This window comes from Haliaeetus albicilla, chromosome 9 (assembly GCF_947461875.1).
Source record: "Haliaeetus albicilla chromosome 9, bHalAlb1.1, whole genome shotgun sequence".
Lineage (NCBI taxonomy): Eukaryota > Metazoa > Chordata > Aves > Accipitriformes > Accipitridae > Haliaeetus > Haliaeetus albicilla.
The window spans coordinates 1,223,233-1,243,279 of record NC_091491.1 but is presented as its reverse complement, the minus strand read 5'-3'; the positions used below and the strand labels follow the sequence as shown (position 1 = coordinate 1,243,279).

Below are 20,047 nucleotides of genomic sequence, written 5' to 3'. Positions count from 1 at the left end.
GGAAGTCAGGTCTCTGAAAGATGGTGTTCCCAAGAATACCACCACAGCAACAGTATTTTCTATTCTGATTCAATCTACAATCCAGAAAACATAAGTACTGGTGTCTTAGCCTCCTTCCTCCCTCCCCCATCACTGAATAAAAGATATAGCAGAAACAAAGTGCTTGGATATTATTGCACCTATTTTAATTTGGAGGAAAAGTAAACAACCTGCTTCTCTCCCCACTCCAAAAAACATTATTTAGGGATCCTGCTCACACAAAAACAAGTGGCTCGTGCTGTTTTCAATTCTCCACCTTCTAAGAAAGATAACATGCCGTGGAGCTATTTTAAGAACATCTCATTCACAAAGGTCTCCAATTCAGTCTTCAGAGACAGATGATTTTCTTGCTGCTTCAACATCTTTACTGGCATGACATTTGCTTCAGAGGGAGTTCATTTGCTGTTCCAACATCAAAATGGAGCAAGAGCAGCTGCCAGGAGAGGGATAAAAGGAAACACTGGTGACAAAGAGCAGCAGGGTCATTTCTGGTGCAAAGAAATGTAGAACAGAGAGAACTGCAGAACTGCCACTTTCTCTAAAAAGCCTCAGGGGATAAAGACCTCCCCTCTACCTCCTGCAACTGGTATTTAGCAGCAAGAAGGAAAATTAGACAGAAAGAACTAAACAATCAGGCTGAAGTCTTTAAATGGCAAACTATTACAAACCAACTTTAAGCACCTGAGGACTCCCAGTTAAAGCCAAGCTCATGCTTAAGCTCTGCAGTGAGCAAAGAATTCAGTAACTCCTTCAGAAAATTCAAAAGAAAACACTTCTGGGTAGAAAGCACTACAGGGTTTGGAATTCAGTGTTTTGGAGATGACAGTCTTTGGGATGAATTCAAGCCCCAGTGCTAATCACAATCTTCATATTTGTATATACAGTATACTGAACAAACTTGGGGCAAAGCTGTCAACTGCAACATGACCATCACAAAAACTACACTGCAAGAGCCACAAACGGGGCTGACAGGCCAGTGAAGCAACATAAGTGCCTGTAGAGTCTGATCTCCAACATCAGAGATATGCAGTATCTCTAGATGACACCATCTGTCATTTACACCAGTTGCTCCCTACCCCATATCTCAGTCATACCTGTGCAGCTCTATTGAAGTACCATTTCATCATTTTAATCACCTTTCAAAGAAGCCAAGTTCCCAAACTGCTGCTTTAAAGACAAAGATGAGGCTCACCTTCATCAACATGCCTTTTTGATAGACTAACCAGCTTATGCTAGGTCATCCACTTGGTTTGACTACTTGATTATTTCCCTATCTTCTTATTAATAGATTGCCCAGAGCTGGACAGGGATTTGTCCCTCATTCAACAAGACGAGCAGAACCCTGCCCTCCTTTTAGATGAGGGCATATTGCCATCCTTGCAAACTTTAAGACACAAACCTTTACACATAACCAAAGTTAAAATATTCTTCCCCCCCTGCTCCTTACTGCATTTTATTAATAGATTCATTTATTCTTTTCCAGTTTTGTAGAGAAAAGGTTTTAAGGATGAAAACTCTGGAAAATTATTCTTTGCAAAGAAAAGACTAATATACACCAACAGCAATTTAAATCCTATGATACTTTGTGTGTATTAATGTTTATTCTGCTGTATGTTAGGACCAGAGTTTATTTAGAGCATGATATTTATCTGACTAACCAAATCCCCTCAAATTCACAGGCATTAGCACTGTGTTTATGACACCTTAAGGGCTTCAGCATTAGGATTTATGAATAAAATATTACCAGGGTGTTACAGAATACTGAGGACTGTATCTGCAGAGTTGTATATCAAGGTACATGTGAGCTTGTCAAACACCTACATGATAAATTATCAATAGTGCAGCTCAGAGTACCCCTTTTGTGGATCAGAGACAAATCTATGCAAGCATTTTATTATGCTTTGTTCCACTTAATGTTACTTTTTCTGCATTAAAGGGTCACAAAAACCCCTACATGCATAAGTGCTGAAGGACATTTATGCACAATGCTCAGCCATGAAATCAAAAGACTTATTCTAATATTCAGTCCTGTTTTCACAGCTAGTTCTTGTGCTACAAGAAAAAACCCACAAAGCCTATGTCTGGAACTGGACCATAACATTTTATACTGTGCAATATGATACAATCTTTTGTGGAGAATTTTAAGGTTAAAACACTGCTGAGGAGCATTAAAGAAATAGAACTGACTGATTACAAATTGTCTTCCATCCCTTGCGCTTATGCAGAGTGCTGCCAAAAAGATTATACCCCTGCAAAGCAAGTGGCAAATCCAAGGGGAAAATAAATCTCTCAAGAGTCAGAAAAGACTCAACTTGATACATTAGATTTTCAAAAAGGGACAAGTCTTTGCCCTGTGTTTCTAATGCACAGTATTTACTTTTATATGTAGTTTTTAAATGAGTTTAGCAAAGAGCACCTGACAAATCTAGATATACTAGCATTCAGTGTTTGATACTCAAACAGCAGACTTGCTACTGCTTTACAGCACTCTTACTGTGAATAAAACAGTAAGAGACAGATGCATGTCCCCATGAATAACTGTCTTCACCAGTAAGAGATTAGAATTGATCTGTCCTGTTTCATCAGCAGTAGTCACCAATTGCATATCTCCATGCATCACTGGGGATGACAAATTAGTTGCAATCAAACTGGGCTTTGGCAGGATCTAGTGCAGTGTCTCTACCTGCCCAGTTCAAATTACTATGGTTAGATTTTGCCAACTCACTCATCAAGTGGCTTAAGCTCATTGAGCTACTCACAAAACACTCTTGCTTAAAGTTATATGAGCCAGCTCTGTAATGAGCTTCCCCTCAGCAGACTTATGCTTCTTATACAGAGGCATTAAATAGCAAGGAAGCACTGACTTACAATAGTACACGATTAATTCATTCTGCAGCCCTGTTCCAAGTAGGAGTGATTCATATAACTAATAGGTAACACTTTCAAGTAACAGACCTGTACTGAGGAAACAAAGGGTCTATTAAAAGTTGAGCACTTTGTCTGCAAGTTTCACATTTCCTTAATATTCTTTTAAGAGGCCTTTTCCTTAAACGTACCTCCATATGAATTAACTGGATCTTGTCCCCCTTAACTTTCATAGCATGAAGTGCCTAAAAAGTGACTAAACTGACAGTCTTAAGCTTTACAGCATGACAGAGGCCAGAGACACCAATTAAAAGTGTTTATAAACCCAGTGTAGAAGGAAGATACAGTTGTTAGGGTGGGTCATACAACGCTGGCACCTGACATAACTCCATATGGACGCGTAAGATAAGTATCCCTCCAGCTGCCATCTCACCAGTCTCTCACCTCTTTGAAAAGAGCTGGTTCAACTTCAAAGGACAAATAAAAGATGGATAATATGGCTGTAGCATTTAGTCAAACTAAAATAAATTAATAAAGCAGGTCCCAGATTTCACTTACATTTTACAGATATGGAAATCAGAAGCAGGGTTTGTAGTAGTCCAGTCAAGACCTGTCAGGAAAACTGGTGACAATGCAACCCAGTTCACTCCTTTTGCTCTCACTGCTGAAAATTCATCTACATGACAGTGTCTAATGACACTTTTAGAGTATTACCAAGACAAGACATGTATTTCCTCATGTACAGCCAAAGAATGAAGTCACCACGGATTTGATTCACTAAAGCTAATAGAAAAAGGTTGTGTGACAAATCAATAGGAAGTCAGTAACTTTAGACAAAGGTGTGTGGGGAGAAACTCTTTAGGCTGCATATAGTTCTGGTTTCGGCAACTAACACTTCTTACCAAATAGTGGACCTAGGAGTTGCCCCAGATCACTTAGTGGCAATACATAAACAAGCAGTCAGACCGAAGGCTGTCTGAGCTGATGGAACTGGTTACTTTTTTCCTTTGAGATTTACTAAAGATAACCTCTATCAAAAAACTTGGGATTGTTGGTGTTTGATGATAATCATAAAGAAAAAGGGCATCAATAAAAAATACAAAACTTTTGAAAAAGTTTACCTGTGGGTTTGTTTTTGTTTGTTTGTTCTTATTAAAGAAGTCTGCTTTTCATAAAAATGCAGGCAACTCTCATGATACTGTAATGCATCATTGCGATACTTGCAATGGAAAGCTGCACGTATGTAACATCCTCAACCATGGCAAAGATGCTGAGTACAATGCCCATTGTGTTGATCCTTCCTTAAAGTAATAAGGATAAAACAGCAGCATGAGCTTCAGCTGGAACTTCCCTCAGGTTAGTTGGCAACTGGTTTGCTCATGAGGAAGTATAAACAGATGCTTTAGATACTAATGAGAAGTGGATCCAATTGCCATCTTTTCATGAGCACAATACTTGAAAGAATAGGTTCTCAGGGACACAAGCTACTCCAGGGGAGATGGCTACACAAAGCTTTAAAACATGCTACCAGAGATCTTGGCCTGAATTATTATTCCCTATCCACTGCAAAAATGAGTAGGTAAAAACACCCTGCTTAATATCAAACATTGCTGTTCAGAAGCTTCTCTCTAAAGACTCCACATAGTCAATGGGGAAAGAAATGTTAAAGTGATGTCCAGACACACCTAACGTAGACTCCTCCAGACAGCAATGCAGTATACCTCTTTACCCTTTAATGATAAGGAGCCTACAGAGATTAGGCTCCTAAATTAGTCACCAAAACTGCACATGCCTATGAACACTTCTCAATAAGCAGTCATTACAAGACTTTCAGTTTATGCTAGAAAAAGGTTGACTTTTTCCATATCACTGAACACTTTGTTTATAACCATAAATTCAACTATAGACCAGTGGCATGAACAAGATAAATAATTTCTTCCTTCCCTTTTCTTCCCAACATGCAGTTGAAGATGACTGATTTCAGCAAATATACCAGTAAAAATTAAACTCTACTGAAAATCAATTGTTTAAAAGACATGTGATCCAATTAACTCAGTAATGTACCTAACTGAAAAAAAAAAATTAAGACGACGCTGTATTTGGACTTGAATAATGCCACCAGGACATTAATCTGCACATACATTTAGAACCCAAGTTTCCATAAAATGATTATTAGGCAATTGCTTGATTTTACTACTTAGAAAGATTTTGCAATAACAGAGAAAGAAAAAAGTCCATAATGAAAACGTGTGGGAGAGTTTTAAAAGCCTTCCAGTCCTCCCAGCGCTTCCCTATGCACAGGCCCACCCAACCTACTTTGTATCCACTTCCTTCCATTGTCCCACCACCGCACCATGCCTCTCCAGAGCTTGAGGGGAAGCAAAGACCAAAAGAATCCTTGGTGCATGCCACATTCATATTCACATTAGCAGTTTGTTATCAACTTCAATAAAAACTTCAAACAGACAGCTAGAAATACAAGTTCTAAATAAGTATTCTGTCTCTTCTTCCAATGCATAATCTTATAAAATGGCTGTAAACCAAATCTATTCTTACTTTTTTTAAGTAAAGCCCCTGTTTTAAAACAGTGACGTGATAGCAGAACTCTACCATAATTCTAGATTGGAGTGTTAGCTAACAACATTTCAAAATGCAACAGAAGCAGTTTTAACAAAAAAAACCCATCTTAATTCCTGCAAGACTTTCCTTGTTTACATTCTCAAAGAGCAGACAAAAAAGTATCCAAAACCCATTCTTAAAAAGATTTTGCACTCAAGTTTTAGGAATTGCAACAGGCTTTGACATTTACAGTCTCCTTTACCCCCTGCTGTATAGAAGTCCAATGATGTTGTTCAGTTTTTAGCCACACATACAGAAAAGACAGACCACAGTACTTGATACTGTACCATCAGGGATTTGTTGGTAAAACTTCAGCAACGCAGTGGTACTATTATAGATCTGCTAGTCTTCTTTCCTCCCTGTTCAGACAGGAACCAGATGTAGAGAAGGAAAGTCTGTCAGCTCACTCCTAACAGGGGCACGTACAAATTTGCTGTCAGTCATTTATTTCCTTTGGAACTACTCACCCAATTTAATCATATCAAGGAACCTCTTTATCACTATCACAGTTAATTTAACTCTACTACCATCATGGGTAAGGCTCTGATAACCAGGAGTTTTTCTGAAGTAAAACTATTAATCAGATATGATTAATATTCACACAAGAAAATGGAAAGTGTTAAAACTGTCAAATTTTTATTAATCTCTGTTTTAGGGAACACTTATGCTTGAAAGAACCACACTGCGTTTCCCAAGCATGCAGATTAATGGCACAAGTGAACTAAAACAACAAACTACAAAAAATATTTTGCTCCTAGGTTAACACGTACTTCACATGTGAAACATAACTTCCCAGCCTGTTAATGAGCATGCTGCAGCAAGCCTCAGAAAAATAGACTTAAGAGGGGAATTAGCTACAGTATCTGCTACTAGCTGTCTACTGAAAAGACCTAAAACGTCCGATTACTTTGTTTTCCCCTCCTGATCTAAGGGAAGAAGGAAACTCATCTTCTCGTGTGACATCGTGCTTCTCACTTGCTTCTGGAGCCTAGAGACAAGGCTCAGGCCCTCAGTGCCAGCATGCTGCACTTCCTCCGGTCTGAAGTTGCTTCAAGACTTTAATGCAAAGCCTTCAAGTATTCAAATCGAAGGGGAAAAAAAGCAAACCAAAACAAAACAAAAAACAACCAAGCCCCCAAAACCAGAAAAATGCCGAAAACCACGGCCAACCTCCTCCCCTCAAAAAAAACCCCAAACAAAAACCCCTCACACATCTCGAGGCCAGCCACCGCCTTTAAAGCGCATTCGCCCTTCCGTTAGCTGAGTTAGGCAAGCTTCTTTTATGAAAGACAGCTTTAGTAATCACCTTCCTCTGGAGAGCAGGGCCGAGGCAAAAATATCTACCTCAGGAAACCGAGCTCCTCTTCCCCTGCTCGGCCCTGGGCGGGAAGGAGCGCGGGCTCACCCCGGGGCCAGCACAGCCCCGAGGGCCCCACCGCCGCCCCCGGGGCGGACGGCCAGGGGGCCCCGGGAGAAGCACGCCAGCGGCCGGGCACAGGGACCCGCTCGGCTCGTCCCTCACCCCGGCTGCCGCTCCGCTTCCCGCCGCCACCCCTCAGCGCCCGCAGTGACCTCCGCGCCCCGCCGCGTCCTTATCTCACCCCGCCCCGGGAGCGCCATTGGCCCCTCCCGCCGCTCATCAGCCGGCTCCCCGCCTCCCATTGGCCAGCTGCCCACCCGCAGACGGGCGCCCCGGCGACTTCCTCGTCCGTCACCCGGCGCCTCGCGCCGCGATTTGAAGAGCAACGGCTCCTTTAACGCCCATCGCTCCTGATCACTCGTGAGGAGAGCTGTCAATCACGCGGCCGCCTCGCCTGCGAGTACGATTGGCCCAGTAACCCCTTTTCGGGCTTTCGTTTCTCCTCATTGGCTAATTGCGTCGGAGAGGGGGCCGCGATTGGGCAAAAAGCAGGCCTCGGGGGCGGGACTCGTCTTAGGGGGAGAGTCAATTGGCCAGTAGGCCGGAGCGGCGCCGTGTGATTGGCAGGAAAGGTGAAGAAGGCGGGGCCAGCCGAGGTGAGGGTTGTATGAGGTGAGGGAATCTCGCGGGGTCTCGCTAGCTCTGGGCGCGGAGGCGCGCGGTGATTGGGCGGCGGGGGTCAAGGGGGCGGGACTGAGTCAGGGAGTCTCTACAGCGGCCGAGTCCTATGGGCCGGCCGAGCCGGGTCCCGCTCGTTGATTGGGTGGGGGCGGCTCTCGCGGAGCCTGGTGGGCCGGGTCCGATTGGCTGCGGGCGGGTGTCGGGCGCGCGCGCCCCGCATGGGGGCGGGCGGGGTGGGGGGGGGGGGGGTTGGGGGGTGTGGAGTTGGGGTTGGGGGGGGGGGGGCCGGCGGGGGGAGGGCAGGCCGGGTGCGCGTGCCCGCTGTGCGCTCCGCGCTGGGGCTTCTCCGTGAGGAGGTGAGTGGCGGCGGCGGCGGCGGCGGGTCGGGCGGCCGAGGCGGCGGCGGCGGCGGCGGCCGGGGGGCGGAGCGGCGCTGCGCGGCGGGGGCCTGAGAGCCCGCCGCCCCCCCCCCCACCTCCTCCTCCTCCTCCTCCTCCTCCTCCCCCCCCTTCCCTCCTCCTCCTCACCACCTCAGCTTGCCGCACGCACGCACGCAGCGGAGACCCCCTCCCCCCACCCGGCCCCGGTTCCTTCCCCGCCCCGCCCCGCCCCGCCCCACCGGAGGGGGGGGCTGCAGCCGCCGGCGCCCCCCCGCAGAGGCGCTGCCCGCCGCCGGCGCCGGGTCAGGCTGTCAGGCCGCCGTCGCCGCCGCCGCCGCCGTCGTCGTCTTCGTCGTCGTCCCTCCTCGCCGCCCCCATCGCATCCTCCCCCCTTCGCCCCTCTTTATCCCCCGGCCCCGCGCTCGCCCCTGTCATCCATTTGTCACTCCCCCCCCCCCCCCCGCCGCCTCTTCTCCGTCTCGCTCCGCCGTTGTTTTCTTTCCTGCCCCGTCCCTTTTCTCTTCCTCCGTCTATTTTTATCTTCTCTTCATCCCCTTTTGCCCTCCACCCCGCCCCCCCCACCCTCGCCCTCCTCTCCTCGCTCCTGCCGTCCCTCTTCACTTTTTCTGGGTGCTTGTGTGTGTTTCAGGCCTTCAAGGAAAAGTTGCAAACTCCCGAGTTTTGGGGGGTTTTGGGTTTTTTTTTTTTGCTATATTTGAGGGAGCAGGTGCCTGAAAGGAGGGAGCTATGTAGGAGGTGCCTGGGCGCTCAGGGAGGTTTCGAGGAGATAAATGGAGAGGATGTGGGAATGGAAGGGATAGACTCGTCAGTCCTCTCAGGGTATTCCAGGGGAGAGACTCCAGATCCTCCTTCTGGAGGGAAGGGGGATTGATCGCTGTATTTCTTTTTTTTGTAAAAAAAAAAAAAAAAAAAAAAAAGAAAAGAAAGGAAAAAAAAAAAGGAAAAGTGAAGGAAAAAAACAAACAAAACCCAACCCAGTTGCCCGAGGATGGAGATTCAGTAGCCAACCACAGCTGGACTCTTGGGGGAAGAGGGTTCGTGCACTCTGGCTCACGCACACATGAAGAGATTCTCCAAATTGTTTGGCTTCGCAAAGAGATAAGGCCAGTCGAGCTCAATGTTTTTAAAGGTGGGCCGTGTATGATGAAACCCAACTTCTATTAAAGTGTAGCAGATTTCATTTTTATGGCCAAATGACAGCTTGACCCAGTTGTTATCCAATCAAAGGGCATTTTTTTGAATGTCTCTTTGTGGCACAACAGCCAACGCAAAAATGATGGCGGCTTACAATGGCGGTACGTCTGCAGCAGCAGCAGGTCACCACCACCACCATCACCACCACCTTCCTCACCTCCCTCCTCCTCACCTCCATCACCACCACCACCCTCAACATCACTTGCATCCAGGCTCTGCAGCTGCGGTACATCCCGTACAGCAGCATGCCTCTTCGGCAGCTGCGGCCGCGGCAGCTGCGGCCGCAGCCGCGGCAATGTTAAACCCAGGGCAGCAGCAGCCATATTTCCCATCACCGGCACCGGGTCAGGCCCCTGGACCAGCTGCAGCAGCCCCAGCTCAGGTACAAGCTGCAGCAGCTGCTGCAGTTAAAGCGCACCATCATCAGCACTCACAACATCCACAACAGCAACTGGACATTGAGCCGGACAGACCTATTGGATATGGAGCCTTTGGTGTTGTCTGGTGAGTAAAGAAAAAAAAAAATGAACCGATTTTTCCTTTTCATTTCTTACCAGATCATAATTCATTCTTGGTTTTGTCATTTGAATCAGAATACAAGACAGCTGCTTACTACAAAATTTTTTACTGGTTCTTCTCCGTTCTTAGAAAGTTGGCTTCACTTGTTTGTGTTGGCAGAACGAGGTTTAGAGTGGTGAAGAGCAACCTCTGACTAACAGGCCACACCATCAGTCTCTTTTGAGACAAGTGCAACATGTTTATATACCTTCTACGCATTTGGTTAGAATAAGTATGTTGTGTAGCTGAGCTGCTCTTCCTAAAGTTTCAGGTTAACAAATGAGCATTAGAATGTATGTTTTGACCTGACTTAAGAGTTAGAAATTAAAAGCATATGAAAATGTCTTCCTTCTTCAGTCACCTGTCAAGATCTTTGTCTAGGAGACTGTTTGACCTGCGGTAGTATGCTATACGCTACCTGAAACAGAATATCTGAACTTTGCTCTCCTCTCATAAATGTAAATGGGATTTTCTGTCTTACTGTAGTACTGCCTACAGTCCTTTTATTCCCCCAGCCGCTATTTCAGAGGGTTCTGTCAGTGGAGCATAATATCTTCTAATATATTTTGTGACCACCTTAATACAATGTATGTAAGTAGTTATTGCCCTTCAGGATCACCGGAGCAAAACTGGTGTGGTTTTTTGTTTTTTTTTTTTTTTTTAATAAATGGTTGTCAGTTTACCATATTCTGAAATGTTTATTAGAAACATGAAAGATGCCTTGGTGGTGTTTTTCAGAGCAAGCGAGTTGCAGCACACTTCCTGTATCACAAATACAAAGTTTGAAGTGTGCAACTGTGTCGCGTCCCTACAGACGTTCAGTCGGCAAGGCTTTCTCTGTGGTACTTAAGGAGTTTTGCTTTAGCTACTGTCTGTACTTGAATTTTTCTGAGATGGAAGTATTATGTGACTGGGGTTGCAGTCTGTACCAGCATACAGTGGCAAAGTGCTTTTGCAGGACAGGCCTCAGAAGAGGAAGACATGTTATTCCTTCGTCCCAGCCCTTAAAGTTGGTCACTCATAAACAGACCAGTGTTTGTAATAAAATCATGTTTTCCAAGTAGGCTGAACAAGCTGCACAAATAAGCATAGGTTAATGTTACAGCTGATCTTGTGTCCCTTAACTCAGAAGGCCTAGGGAGTTAATTTAAACGCTAAGTTTTCAAAGTCAGAGGAGTGCTGTTGTACACTTAGCACTGCTGTGTTCTTGCTGTGGTACAGTATAAAAAAATTGATATCAAAGAATGAAAACTGACAAGAGATCTGCTGTAAAAATTTGTCTAAAGATTATTTCCATCTGTTCGTATACTTTTTGATAAAGTGTGGAGTTTTTTTAACTTAATTGTTACAGGCTTGCTTAAATTTAGATTGTTATGTAAGACCAGACCTTCTTATCATTTCTACAAGCATTTTGCTTACCTGTATATATTTCTTAGGTCTTTATTTTCTCTGTTTTATTTGCCAAAAAATAAGGTGCAGAGAGAGATCTGCTTTCATAATACTCAGTAGAATAAAAGGTCAAGCTTGCATATTTAAATATAAAATCGTTAAGAATGCTGAGGGGGAAAAAAAAAGAAGTGTGGAAAGCAGAAGGATCTGCTCTTGACTGACATCAGGTAGAATGGTGCCAAAAGCGTCCATCCATCCCGCGACCCCTGACTGTGCAACTGCGTCCGTGCAAGCAGGAATTGCCACTAGCGGGACTAGGCTTGCAAAGTTGTAACTACAGCTTCGACTTCCAAGATAACAACAGCTTAGGGGAAAAAAAAAAGAAAAGAGGGAGGTTGTTGAATAAAAGAAAAGCAGAAGCTTGGAGGTCAGATCTCCTTTGGTAAAGCTGTAAGGCTACGCAGACTGAGAATGCAATTGGCTGAAATTCAGTTCCTCTTTGCTCACATATATTTGAATTCAGTGGTCACTGTTAGGCTCTTGGCATTTCGTGTTAACTTCTGCAAGTGAATGCAGACTGAATTTAAGAGTCTGCAAGCAATAATTAAACTGAATTTTAGATTTCATTCAAAATGTGAAAGAATGCCTGTGTAATTTAATTTTAGCTATGTGAGATAATGCAACTGAACATAAACATTGACTTAGATATTTATAGTTTAAGTTGACTTAGACATGAAAAATGTATACTTTGGTACAAGTGTAACAGCATTTTCAGTAATGTAAGGACTAAGCTAATTTTAAATAAGGATTCTGTCGCTTCTCTGTATCTCTTTCTGAGCACGTATTGGCACTAATAGATAACTGAAAAGTTCGTATCTGTACTTCTGAGGGAAATGGATGTTATTCTACAGACAGTTTGAGTATTTGAAGAAGTAGTCTTTCATCTTGCTACTCAGATGTGTCATTGCATTGTCTAGAAAGATACAACTTATCCTGCAGTTAAGTTCAGCTCGTCAAATAAGTAATCAGTAGTGTGTGGTATTGAGTTTCCCGTTAGCTGAGAGAGATTTTGACTTGGCAGTTGAATTACCATTTGTCATTAGTTCATTTGTCTGGTACTTTATGATGTTTTGGGGTAGCTAATGTGCTGCTGGAGTTTTTCACTCATGAAGAGCCAAAGCATCGTGCTTCAGCATTTTCATTATTAACTCATGCATGCTTGTATTGCTGCCACTAGTATTTGTATACACAAACTGTATCCTTGCTCATCTAGTCACCATTACGTTCTAAATCAACTATCCTTGGCATGTCATCTCCTTTGACTACATGTAGATTTTAAAGTGAACTTAACCCAAGCTGGCAAAGTAGAAAAGAATCTCTTCAACAGTCGGCATTAAATTGCTATATTTATCCATTTTCTTTGTGCTTTAACATAAAGATGTACATATTAATGCAATACCAAAGCTTGGCGTTTCTGAACTGTGACAAAAGGGGGGGCGGGGGAAAGCTACTGAAGCAGGAAAAGATGTGTAGGTACCTTCCCTCAGGTTCTGCAGATTTACTTAAGTGCAGTCTAGTTTGGCAAATGGCCACGAACCAAGTTGCATACCTAATTTGCTGAAAACAGAGCAATTTGCTCTTTGAGTATTCACTGTTAACGCATTCTTAAAGTGTTGAAAAAAACCTGGAATTTTGTTCAGCGACAAACTCTGTTTGTGCCCCATGTTTCAAATTGTCTATCTGATTTTTGGAAGTCTTGTGTATATTCTAAGAATAAGGAGCTGTCCTTTGCAGAAGTGCTCCCTGTTTTGCTGGGGAGACATGCTACTGCCATCTGGTGGGATTCTTAATAATAATAATAATAATAATAATAAACCATTGAACCTTCCAAGGCTCATAGGTTTTGGAGTGAGCAGTAAAGCCTTAACACCTCTGCAAGAGGTGCTCGTGCTGTTTTCATGCAGTATTCCTAGACCAGTGAAGAGGAACTGCAACTTCTGTGAAGGTAGACAGGGAATAATTACTTTTGTTGCTGGTTCAAGCTGTTAACACTGCTGCTGAGATTTTATGAAAATGTCTTGTTGGTTGGGATATATCCACTCCCATGGGATAAGAAACTATTACTCTGTAAGGTGTGTGGGGATTGTATTTGTCTTATGTGTGTCTCTAATTCTGAAAAGTTATTGTCATTCATCAAAGATTGTGAAATCAAGCAATCTGTTTTATTATTATCAAAACTATGTTAAAAGGCATCTCTGTGGGAAATCTGTTTCAAATGACAGTAGAAAAAATTATATGAATTCTTTTTCTTTTTTTTTTTTTTAAAGTTCTGATTTACACAATTTTAAATTGCAGTGGGGTTTTTAATGTATTTGCTTCTCATACTTTTTATTCAGAAAGGCAAACAGCAATATAACGTTCCAAATAGTTTGGCTGTTGAAGTTGAGATAGGACATTATGTACAGGCTGCCATAACTTTTAAAGGCAGAAATAATTTAGCCTAAATCTACCACTCATTCCTGGTCTTCAAAGGCCTGAAATCACTAAAGTCATTGATAAATAAAAATCAAAAGACTATTGCATACAATTGATTGTTGTCTGGACCCTAGAACTATTTTAAGAGGGTTTTATCACTATACTGATACTAAGCACAGCGTAGGAAAGAAGTTTCCAGGATAAACCTATAATCTCCTAATGGTTACTTTAAAGGAACCTGTCATGCTGAGCAAGTATGCAATACAGATAATTTGTTTTGGACAAAATTGCTACAACGTATATTGGGGGGGGAAGATGTTACAGCTTCAAAAAAGTATGAATAATGGCAGGATGAGTTTCCCTTCGGATGTCTGATATTGCTGTGAACCACGATGATGTTTTGCATAGTTAATGCAAATAATAATAATAATAATGCAAAAGTCCCGTCTGGTAAGCATGAAAAGCTTAGAAAAAGCTGAATTATGAAAATTTGTTTTATGAAACCCTTTAAGACTTTTGGTGTGAGAGATATTTTTTTTCCTAAGCTAAAGCTGTTTGTACCATGATCTTTTTCTAGTCCCTCAAAACTCACCTGTTAGTGGAAGACAGTACCTGGAACAGTAGGAAAATGTCTCATGTTAATTAGCATTTAGATAGACAATTGTTTGCTTTCCTTTGAAGTATTTAATCTGACATTTTATATTAGTCTGAAATTACTTTTTTGTTATTGATCAAAAAAATACAAAAGGACTCTAAAGTTTATCATGGAGCTCTCACTGTGAATGAGGCTGAACATAAATGGAGAACTGTAAGCAGGAAGTGATGTGTCTGGTAGATGGAACAGAATATCCACCAGAATTGGATAAAGAGGCTCTGGAAAGAGTAATCCACACCAATAATGTTATCCTGAGAGAAGATCCCTACAAAACATTCAAACTAAGCAAATCCAAGACAAATCCAAAGAGCCTTTTAAAGTACTGATATTACAGCTGGCTAAGATGCAGCAACAGTACTAATTAAGAATGTAGTTCTGTTTTTTTCTTAAGAGTGGAAAACAGCTACAATGTGATATGTTGATTTCTGGTGTAGTGAAATTTGCTTTTAGTAATGGGCAACAAAAATGTTTAAAATTAATAAATAAAATGGTCAGAAATAGTTTAAAAAAAAATCCTTCCAGGATATTTCGAGGACTTGGCTGTCTGTATTGACTGTTGTGTTTAGCATTGCTGATGATCTTCACTCATCGAGGTAAATTTGAAGCTTTTCTGTTCAAATGATGCATCTGCTTTGTCTACACAGACTGTCACAGAAAAACATGAACAGAAATTTCCAGTTAGAAAAGATTACCACTGTTTAGTTCTTCCTAGTTCCAGTATGCAAACACTTTCCGTGAGAAGCTGTGATATAAATGTCATTATAATTGCCTGAATTCTTATGCATGACATTTTTTAAATAATGTCACCTTTCATTGTTCGGCTGGGTAGAGTCTCTTTACTACTGGTAGCCTGTCTTGAGCAGGCTGTGGGTACTGGATAGAACTATTCCAGATGGACGCACTGCATTGAATACTGGCTTTTTTGGTTTTCCACTTCCTGTGTTATACTTCAGTGAGTTTTTCTGTTGTCTGGGGCATGTGATGCAGATAGGCAGTGATTTCCTAAGAAAGGGACTAAGTCGTTTTTATCCAGTTATTTCTTGGAGGAAACCATGAGGATGCCTAAGGCAAAAGAGGCAATACTGGCAATGGGCACATTACAGAGCAGAGTGTGTGTTGTGTTTCACACTTTACCATCAAATTTTAAGGATCTGCAGGTGATTATCTTTAATAGCTATGTCAGTATTTTTTAAAGGATTGCTTTATCTAAATTGCATTCTGAGCCTGTTTGTGAAAAAGTATAGTAGAACAATGACCTTATTCAGTTTTTTTATATGGGAAATTTTGCAAAGCTTGTATGTTTAAGTTGGGTTTGTTTTGTTTTTCCAAATTTCATGAAAAGAAAAATTCTGTTAACATTTAAATGACTATTCCCCAAATGTGCTGAATTAAATGAAATGGATATAGTAACTCCTTGCATTTAAATTAGACGTCGGGAATTAGGTGAAATTCTATCTAAGTAATATACTAGATTGTTCATTATTGTCTTGTAAGATGATGTAAGAAGGAAGGAATGTGGGTAGCATTTTTTTTCTCAAAGTTGAGCGAGGACCATTTTGGATAAATTAGTTCGCTGTAAGTTATGCCAAGGTCAGCATTTCACAGGTCACTTGAATTGCATGTTGTTTTACAGCACCTGCAAATCTTGATGTTGTTTGTAGCCACGTGCAAATGTACTCTGATAATACAGTTAGATCATGGTAGCATTCAGTATTTTCTCTTTCCTCTGAATTTGGCAAATGTTATAGCAGAACAGCTTGTGACTGGATCTACAATCTAATATTGATTTTTCAGAAGACGTATTTCAGGTGTTTCTTTTCCTCTCTCCCCTGCACATACTCTTTCACCTTTTTTTAAGAGAGTGTTTAAATTGTGGTTTTCACTAATCCGAAAACACAAATGCCTTTAGTGTTTATAAATGGGTGAAGGTGTAGGCATTCATAGCAATTGTATATGATCAAACTGAGTAGTAAATAAAGGCAAGTAACAAGTGTGTGTGTGTTGTATGAGGCTGCTTGATGTCGCTAGGCTGCTTGATTTCTTGGGGGAGCAATGGGATTGAGAAGGAAAATAGCTTTGGGCAGGTAAAGTAGAAGGAAGCCTTTGGGATATGTTTGAAGTGTTTTTTGATGACTTGCAATGGTTGTATCTGGGTCTCATGTATCTTTAATCCTCTGGAAAGTTCTGCCTTCTAGTCTGGAATACGTAACATTCAGCTTTTCATCTGAGAAAAGCTAGCTCAAAGTTGTATAGAGCTTACTTAAACTGAATTTGTGTTTATTAAAATGAACAATAATTTGTTAATGTAATTGGTAATGTTTTTTAAAATGGCATATTAAAAAAAATCCACAAAGAACTGCAATTTAAGTGTAGGAAAATGAGAGAATTGAGAAGCTGGCTTAGTCTGCAAAACTGAGCATAGATGAATGAGTTTTATGGTGGAGGGAGACGTTTTGGGGGAATAATACTGTATTTTACGTTAAGCTATTTCTGTAGGCTCCTGTATTTAAGTAGACCCATCTGTTCTATATTTGAGGGTTAGCTTTTGAAGTCCTGTTTGTCTGAGTTGTTTGTAAGCAAGTACTGAACAGTAGCTTTACTACTAGACTTTGTGTACCAACGAGATCTAGCTCCTAGGTTTTTCTGTATGGAAGTTTTGGTTACTTGAGCACAGTGTGCCTTTGGTTTCTTAGTAAGAAAAGTTGCAGTGGAGCAGTCGAGTCCTCTTTTTACACAGAATGTGAAAAATTTTCCCCTCTCTATTTTTGAAAGATTGAAATGGCACATAGGGAATGCTACAATCTTCTTGCATGATCTGGGGATAATTTAGTTGGGTGGAGCATACAGCTGGGTTGCAACATTTAATCAGTTTGCATCTGTAGTCTGCTTGGTCTAACAAAGGTTCTCCATGCTGACTATGTGGTGGCCACCCCTGTAACTGTTCCGGTGTTCACAATTGCTTGGTAACACTTGTATTCTCATACAGTACTTGGTATAAGGTATGCTGAAGCAATGTCAATTACTTGCTAGCAGCAAGAATATGTTATAGGACTGTTCTAACTGGTCCGCATAGAATTTCAATTGAGATGAAGAATAAATTAATTTTTTTCTACCTTTGTTGGTTATACCTTTGCTTGTTTAGATTTGTGTTAGTCTGATTTTTGTGCTTATTTCCTAACTCTGGAGATTTCCTGAGAATAGAACTGGCTACTTTGTTGAATTCGTTTAAAAAATGAAAGTCCTTGAAACAGAGAATAAGATGATACAGGGGCAATTTAGATTTTAAAATCCTTCTGGAATATGAGAAGTAGTGTAAAAAGTAGGATCTGTACTCAGAACAGCTTCTAGGGTTTACTGAAAACCCATTTATTTCTGGTCAAAAGAATTCAATAAAAAGCTCAGCTCAGTTACTGCAATTTCCTCTGTAACCTTTAGAATCTAAGAGTAAGCACTTGATTAAAGATTAAGTTATAAATATTATTACGAGAGTAATCTATCTGAAAATGTTTGGATTTTTTTTCTGAAATTCAAGTATGTAGTATGCCTGGTACTTACTTAATAGCTGATGTCCGTTTTAAATTTCTGTAATAGATTATTTAATGGCTGTGATCAATGACTATGTTCTCTATTGCTTAGTACCAGGTATTTACAATGATATAATCGCTTTCTGTAAACAAAATATAGTCTCAGTTTCCAAGCTGTAGCTTGGATTTATGCCAGTTTGAGTCTGTTCTAAATTACCTGTAAAGTTGGGAAATTCTTAAAGTGATAAATAATGTTTTTAGGTGATGCAGCTTTAGCATTGTTTACACTAGTAAACACACTCATAAGCACTGGTGTAAACTGTTGAGTTTGGAGTTGTATAGATCTCCTCCCGTGTTACCAGTTACGGCAATAACAGTGTATGGTGATGTGTGTGCTGGAGATGGATGGGAGCAGAAGCCTGTGGAGCTGAAGAGTGGGAGCTTCTAGGAGGAGAGACTTGGGATGAGGATGGGTTAACTGGAAATGCAGGATGGAGGAAATGGGAGAATCCCTGCTGCATGTGAAGTGTCCCATTGGCTGGGGCCAGAACTGTGTCTTGCATCTGTCAGTGGTTACATTTCTCCAAGATGACAGTTATCTTGTCTGGGTTGGAATAGTGCAGACTGGTTTTCAAACACAGAAGGAAGCTTTATGCCTCTCAAAGTGTCTAATGTGGATGTGTTCAGCTGTTCTACAAGCAGTTAAGTATAGTCATAATCGACAAAGCCCCAGCGTTATAATTTGGAAATACATCACATAGTAGATGCTGTAACTTTTGCTTTATTGTGAGTCAAACTAACTATTACATCCAGTTTTGTAAAAGTAGACCCCTGAGTGAGGTATTAGATGCTTAAATGAAAGTGGCTTATGACAGGCAGTACAAATATGTATGTAAAGGATAGAGGCTTATGTGATTAATGCATTTATTTATTGATAATAGTATTTGACCATAATAAGCAGTAACAAGGAAAAAGTGAATGCGAGTGGCAGTGGATTGAATGGGTAGTGAATGGGGTAGTAGCTAAAGGTGGCACAAACCATAGCAATTATCCGCTATCTAAATACAGAGAGGTTATGAAAATTAATGTTGTTGTTGTAGCAGTAAGCCATGCTTTTTAAAAAAATAACACAGGTAACATTTTCTTAACTTGTTTTCCCCCCAGTGTGTTCTGACTGGCCTTTTCATCACTTCCACCCCTTTTTCTTATTTTCCAGTATTATCTGTGCTACTTTGTATGAAGTGCAGCTTATCAACAGCATGTTTAAATGAAGACAATAGTGTTTAGATACGAGGGCTAAACTGTAGAAAATAAATACTGCTTCTCTGTGGAAATCACTAGAGCTCCATCCATAGTGCATTGTAGGAGTAACCTGGAAAAGAGCAAAGTCATCTGCTCTGCGGAAACATTTGGCATTCCTTAGTATGTCATACGTGCCATATGAATGGGCTACAGACTGGCCTATGGATGCAAAACGTGTGCAAATACTTGTGATTCAAGCATGCAGATCGCAGAACTGAGTATCTTTTAGGGAAATCTCCAACTTGCCTATGGTCAGAAATGCCCTAACTTAGCTGCAGTGTAATATATTCAAAATGTTAAGGTACTGATACTTTTAATATTTGATTATATATTGTAGAGTACACTGAGAGCCTTGATCAATTAAATTGTCAGCGCATTTTTCTAGGTTTCAGAGTTCTATAATTTTGCTACAAATTGCCTGCTGGGACTTTCAGTAATCATGGAAAAAATGACGGTTGTGTTCAGTTGAACTCAGATGTGTAACGTGAGTGCATACAACATGGTAAAAGTACAGTGTTGGAGTACACGAAGAGGGAAGAGCAGGCTAGACAAACTGCATTAGGTGAATATGGCCTTTTACCAAAATGCATTGCTGTTCAATACACCAAAACATGAGAACAATCTGGACTTCATTTTAATATTTAAAGTTCTATCTTCTTTTGATATGTGAGAGTGATGGATAAATGAAGGTAGACTCATATCAGACTTGATATTAAATAACTTCCATGGCTATGGCTGACTTTGGAACATGGCCATGTACAGTGTTTTAAAAGTGCTTAGTAAGAATTTAGGCTTTAATCATGAGGGCTGTAGCAGAATCAGTGTGTCCTAGTAGTATCATTCTTTAATTTCCTGATGTGGTATTTTTCTATAAAGGCTTGGAAGTCTGTGAGTGGAATTTTTATGCTGTTTGTTTATGATGTTGAATATAACACCAGAATGGTTATAGCAGAATCATTTTGTAGAATATGTACTCTGGTAAATC

The 20,047-nt window shown here is 41.3% G+C and overlaps 2 protein-coding genes across 21 annotated transcripts in view; one reads left to right on the top strand and one right to left on the bottom strand.

Moving 5' to 3' along the window:
* The window catches only part of LYRM9 (LYR motif containing 9), a 47,346-nt gene extending 40,240 nt beyond the window's left edge, over positions 1-7,106 (bottom strand). For 8 of the 19 annotated variants that reach the window (XM_069790848.1, XM_069790847.1, XM_069790852.1 and 5 more), the window contains exon 1: positions 6,830-7,105. The gene's annotated coding sequence lies outside the window, so the exon portion shown is untranslated. Of the gene's footprint in view, positions 1-179; positions 473-6,829 lie in introns of all 19 variants that reach the window. The other 11 variants (XM_069790851.1, XM_069790858.1, XM_069790853.1 and 8 more) reach the window with 4 other exon arrangements.
* An 870-nt stretch (positions 7,107-7,976) lies between these two features.
* NLK (nemo like kinase) overlaps positions 7,977-20,047 on the top strand; it is a 67,683-nt gene continuing 55,612 nt past the window's right edge. For both annotated transcript variants that reach the window (XM_009923765.2, XM_009923766.2), the window contains exon 1: positions 7,977-9,663. In XM_009923765.2, the coding sequence (XP_009922067.2) occupies positions 9,206-9,663 (458 nt within the window). In that variant the 5' untranslated portion in view covers positions 7,977-9,205. The remainder of the gene's footprint in view (positions 9,664-20,047) is intronic.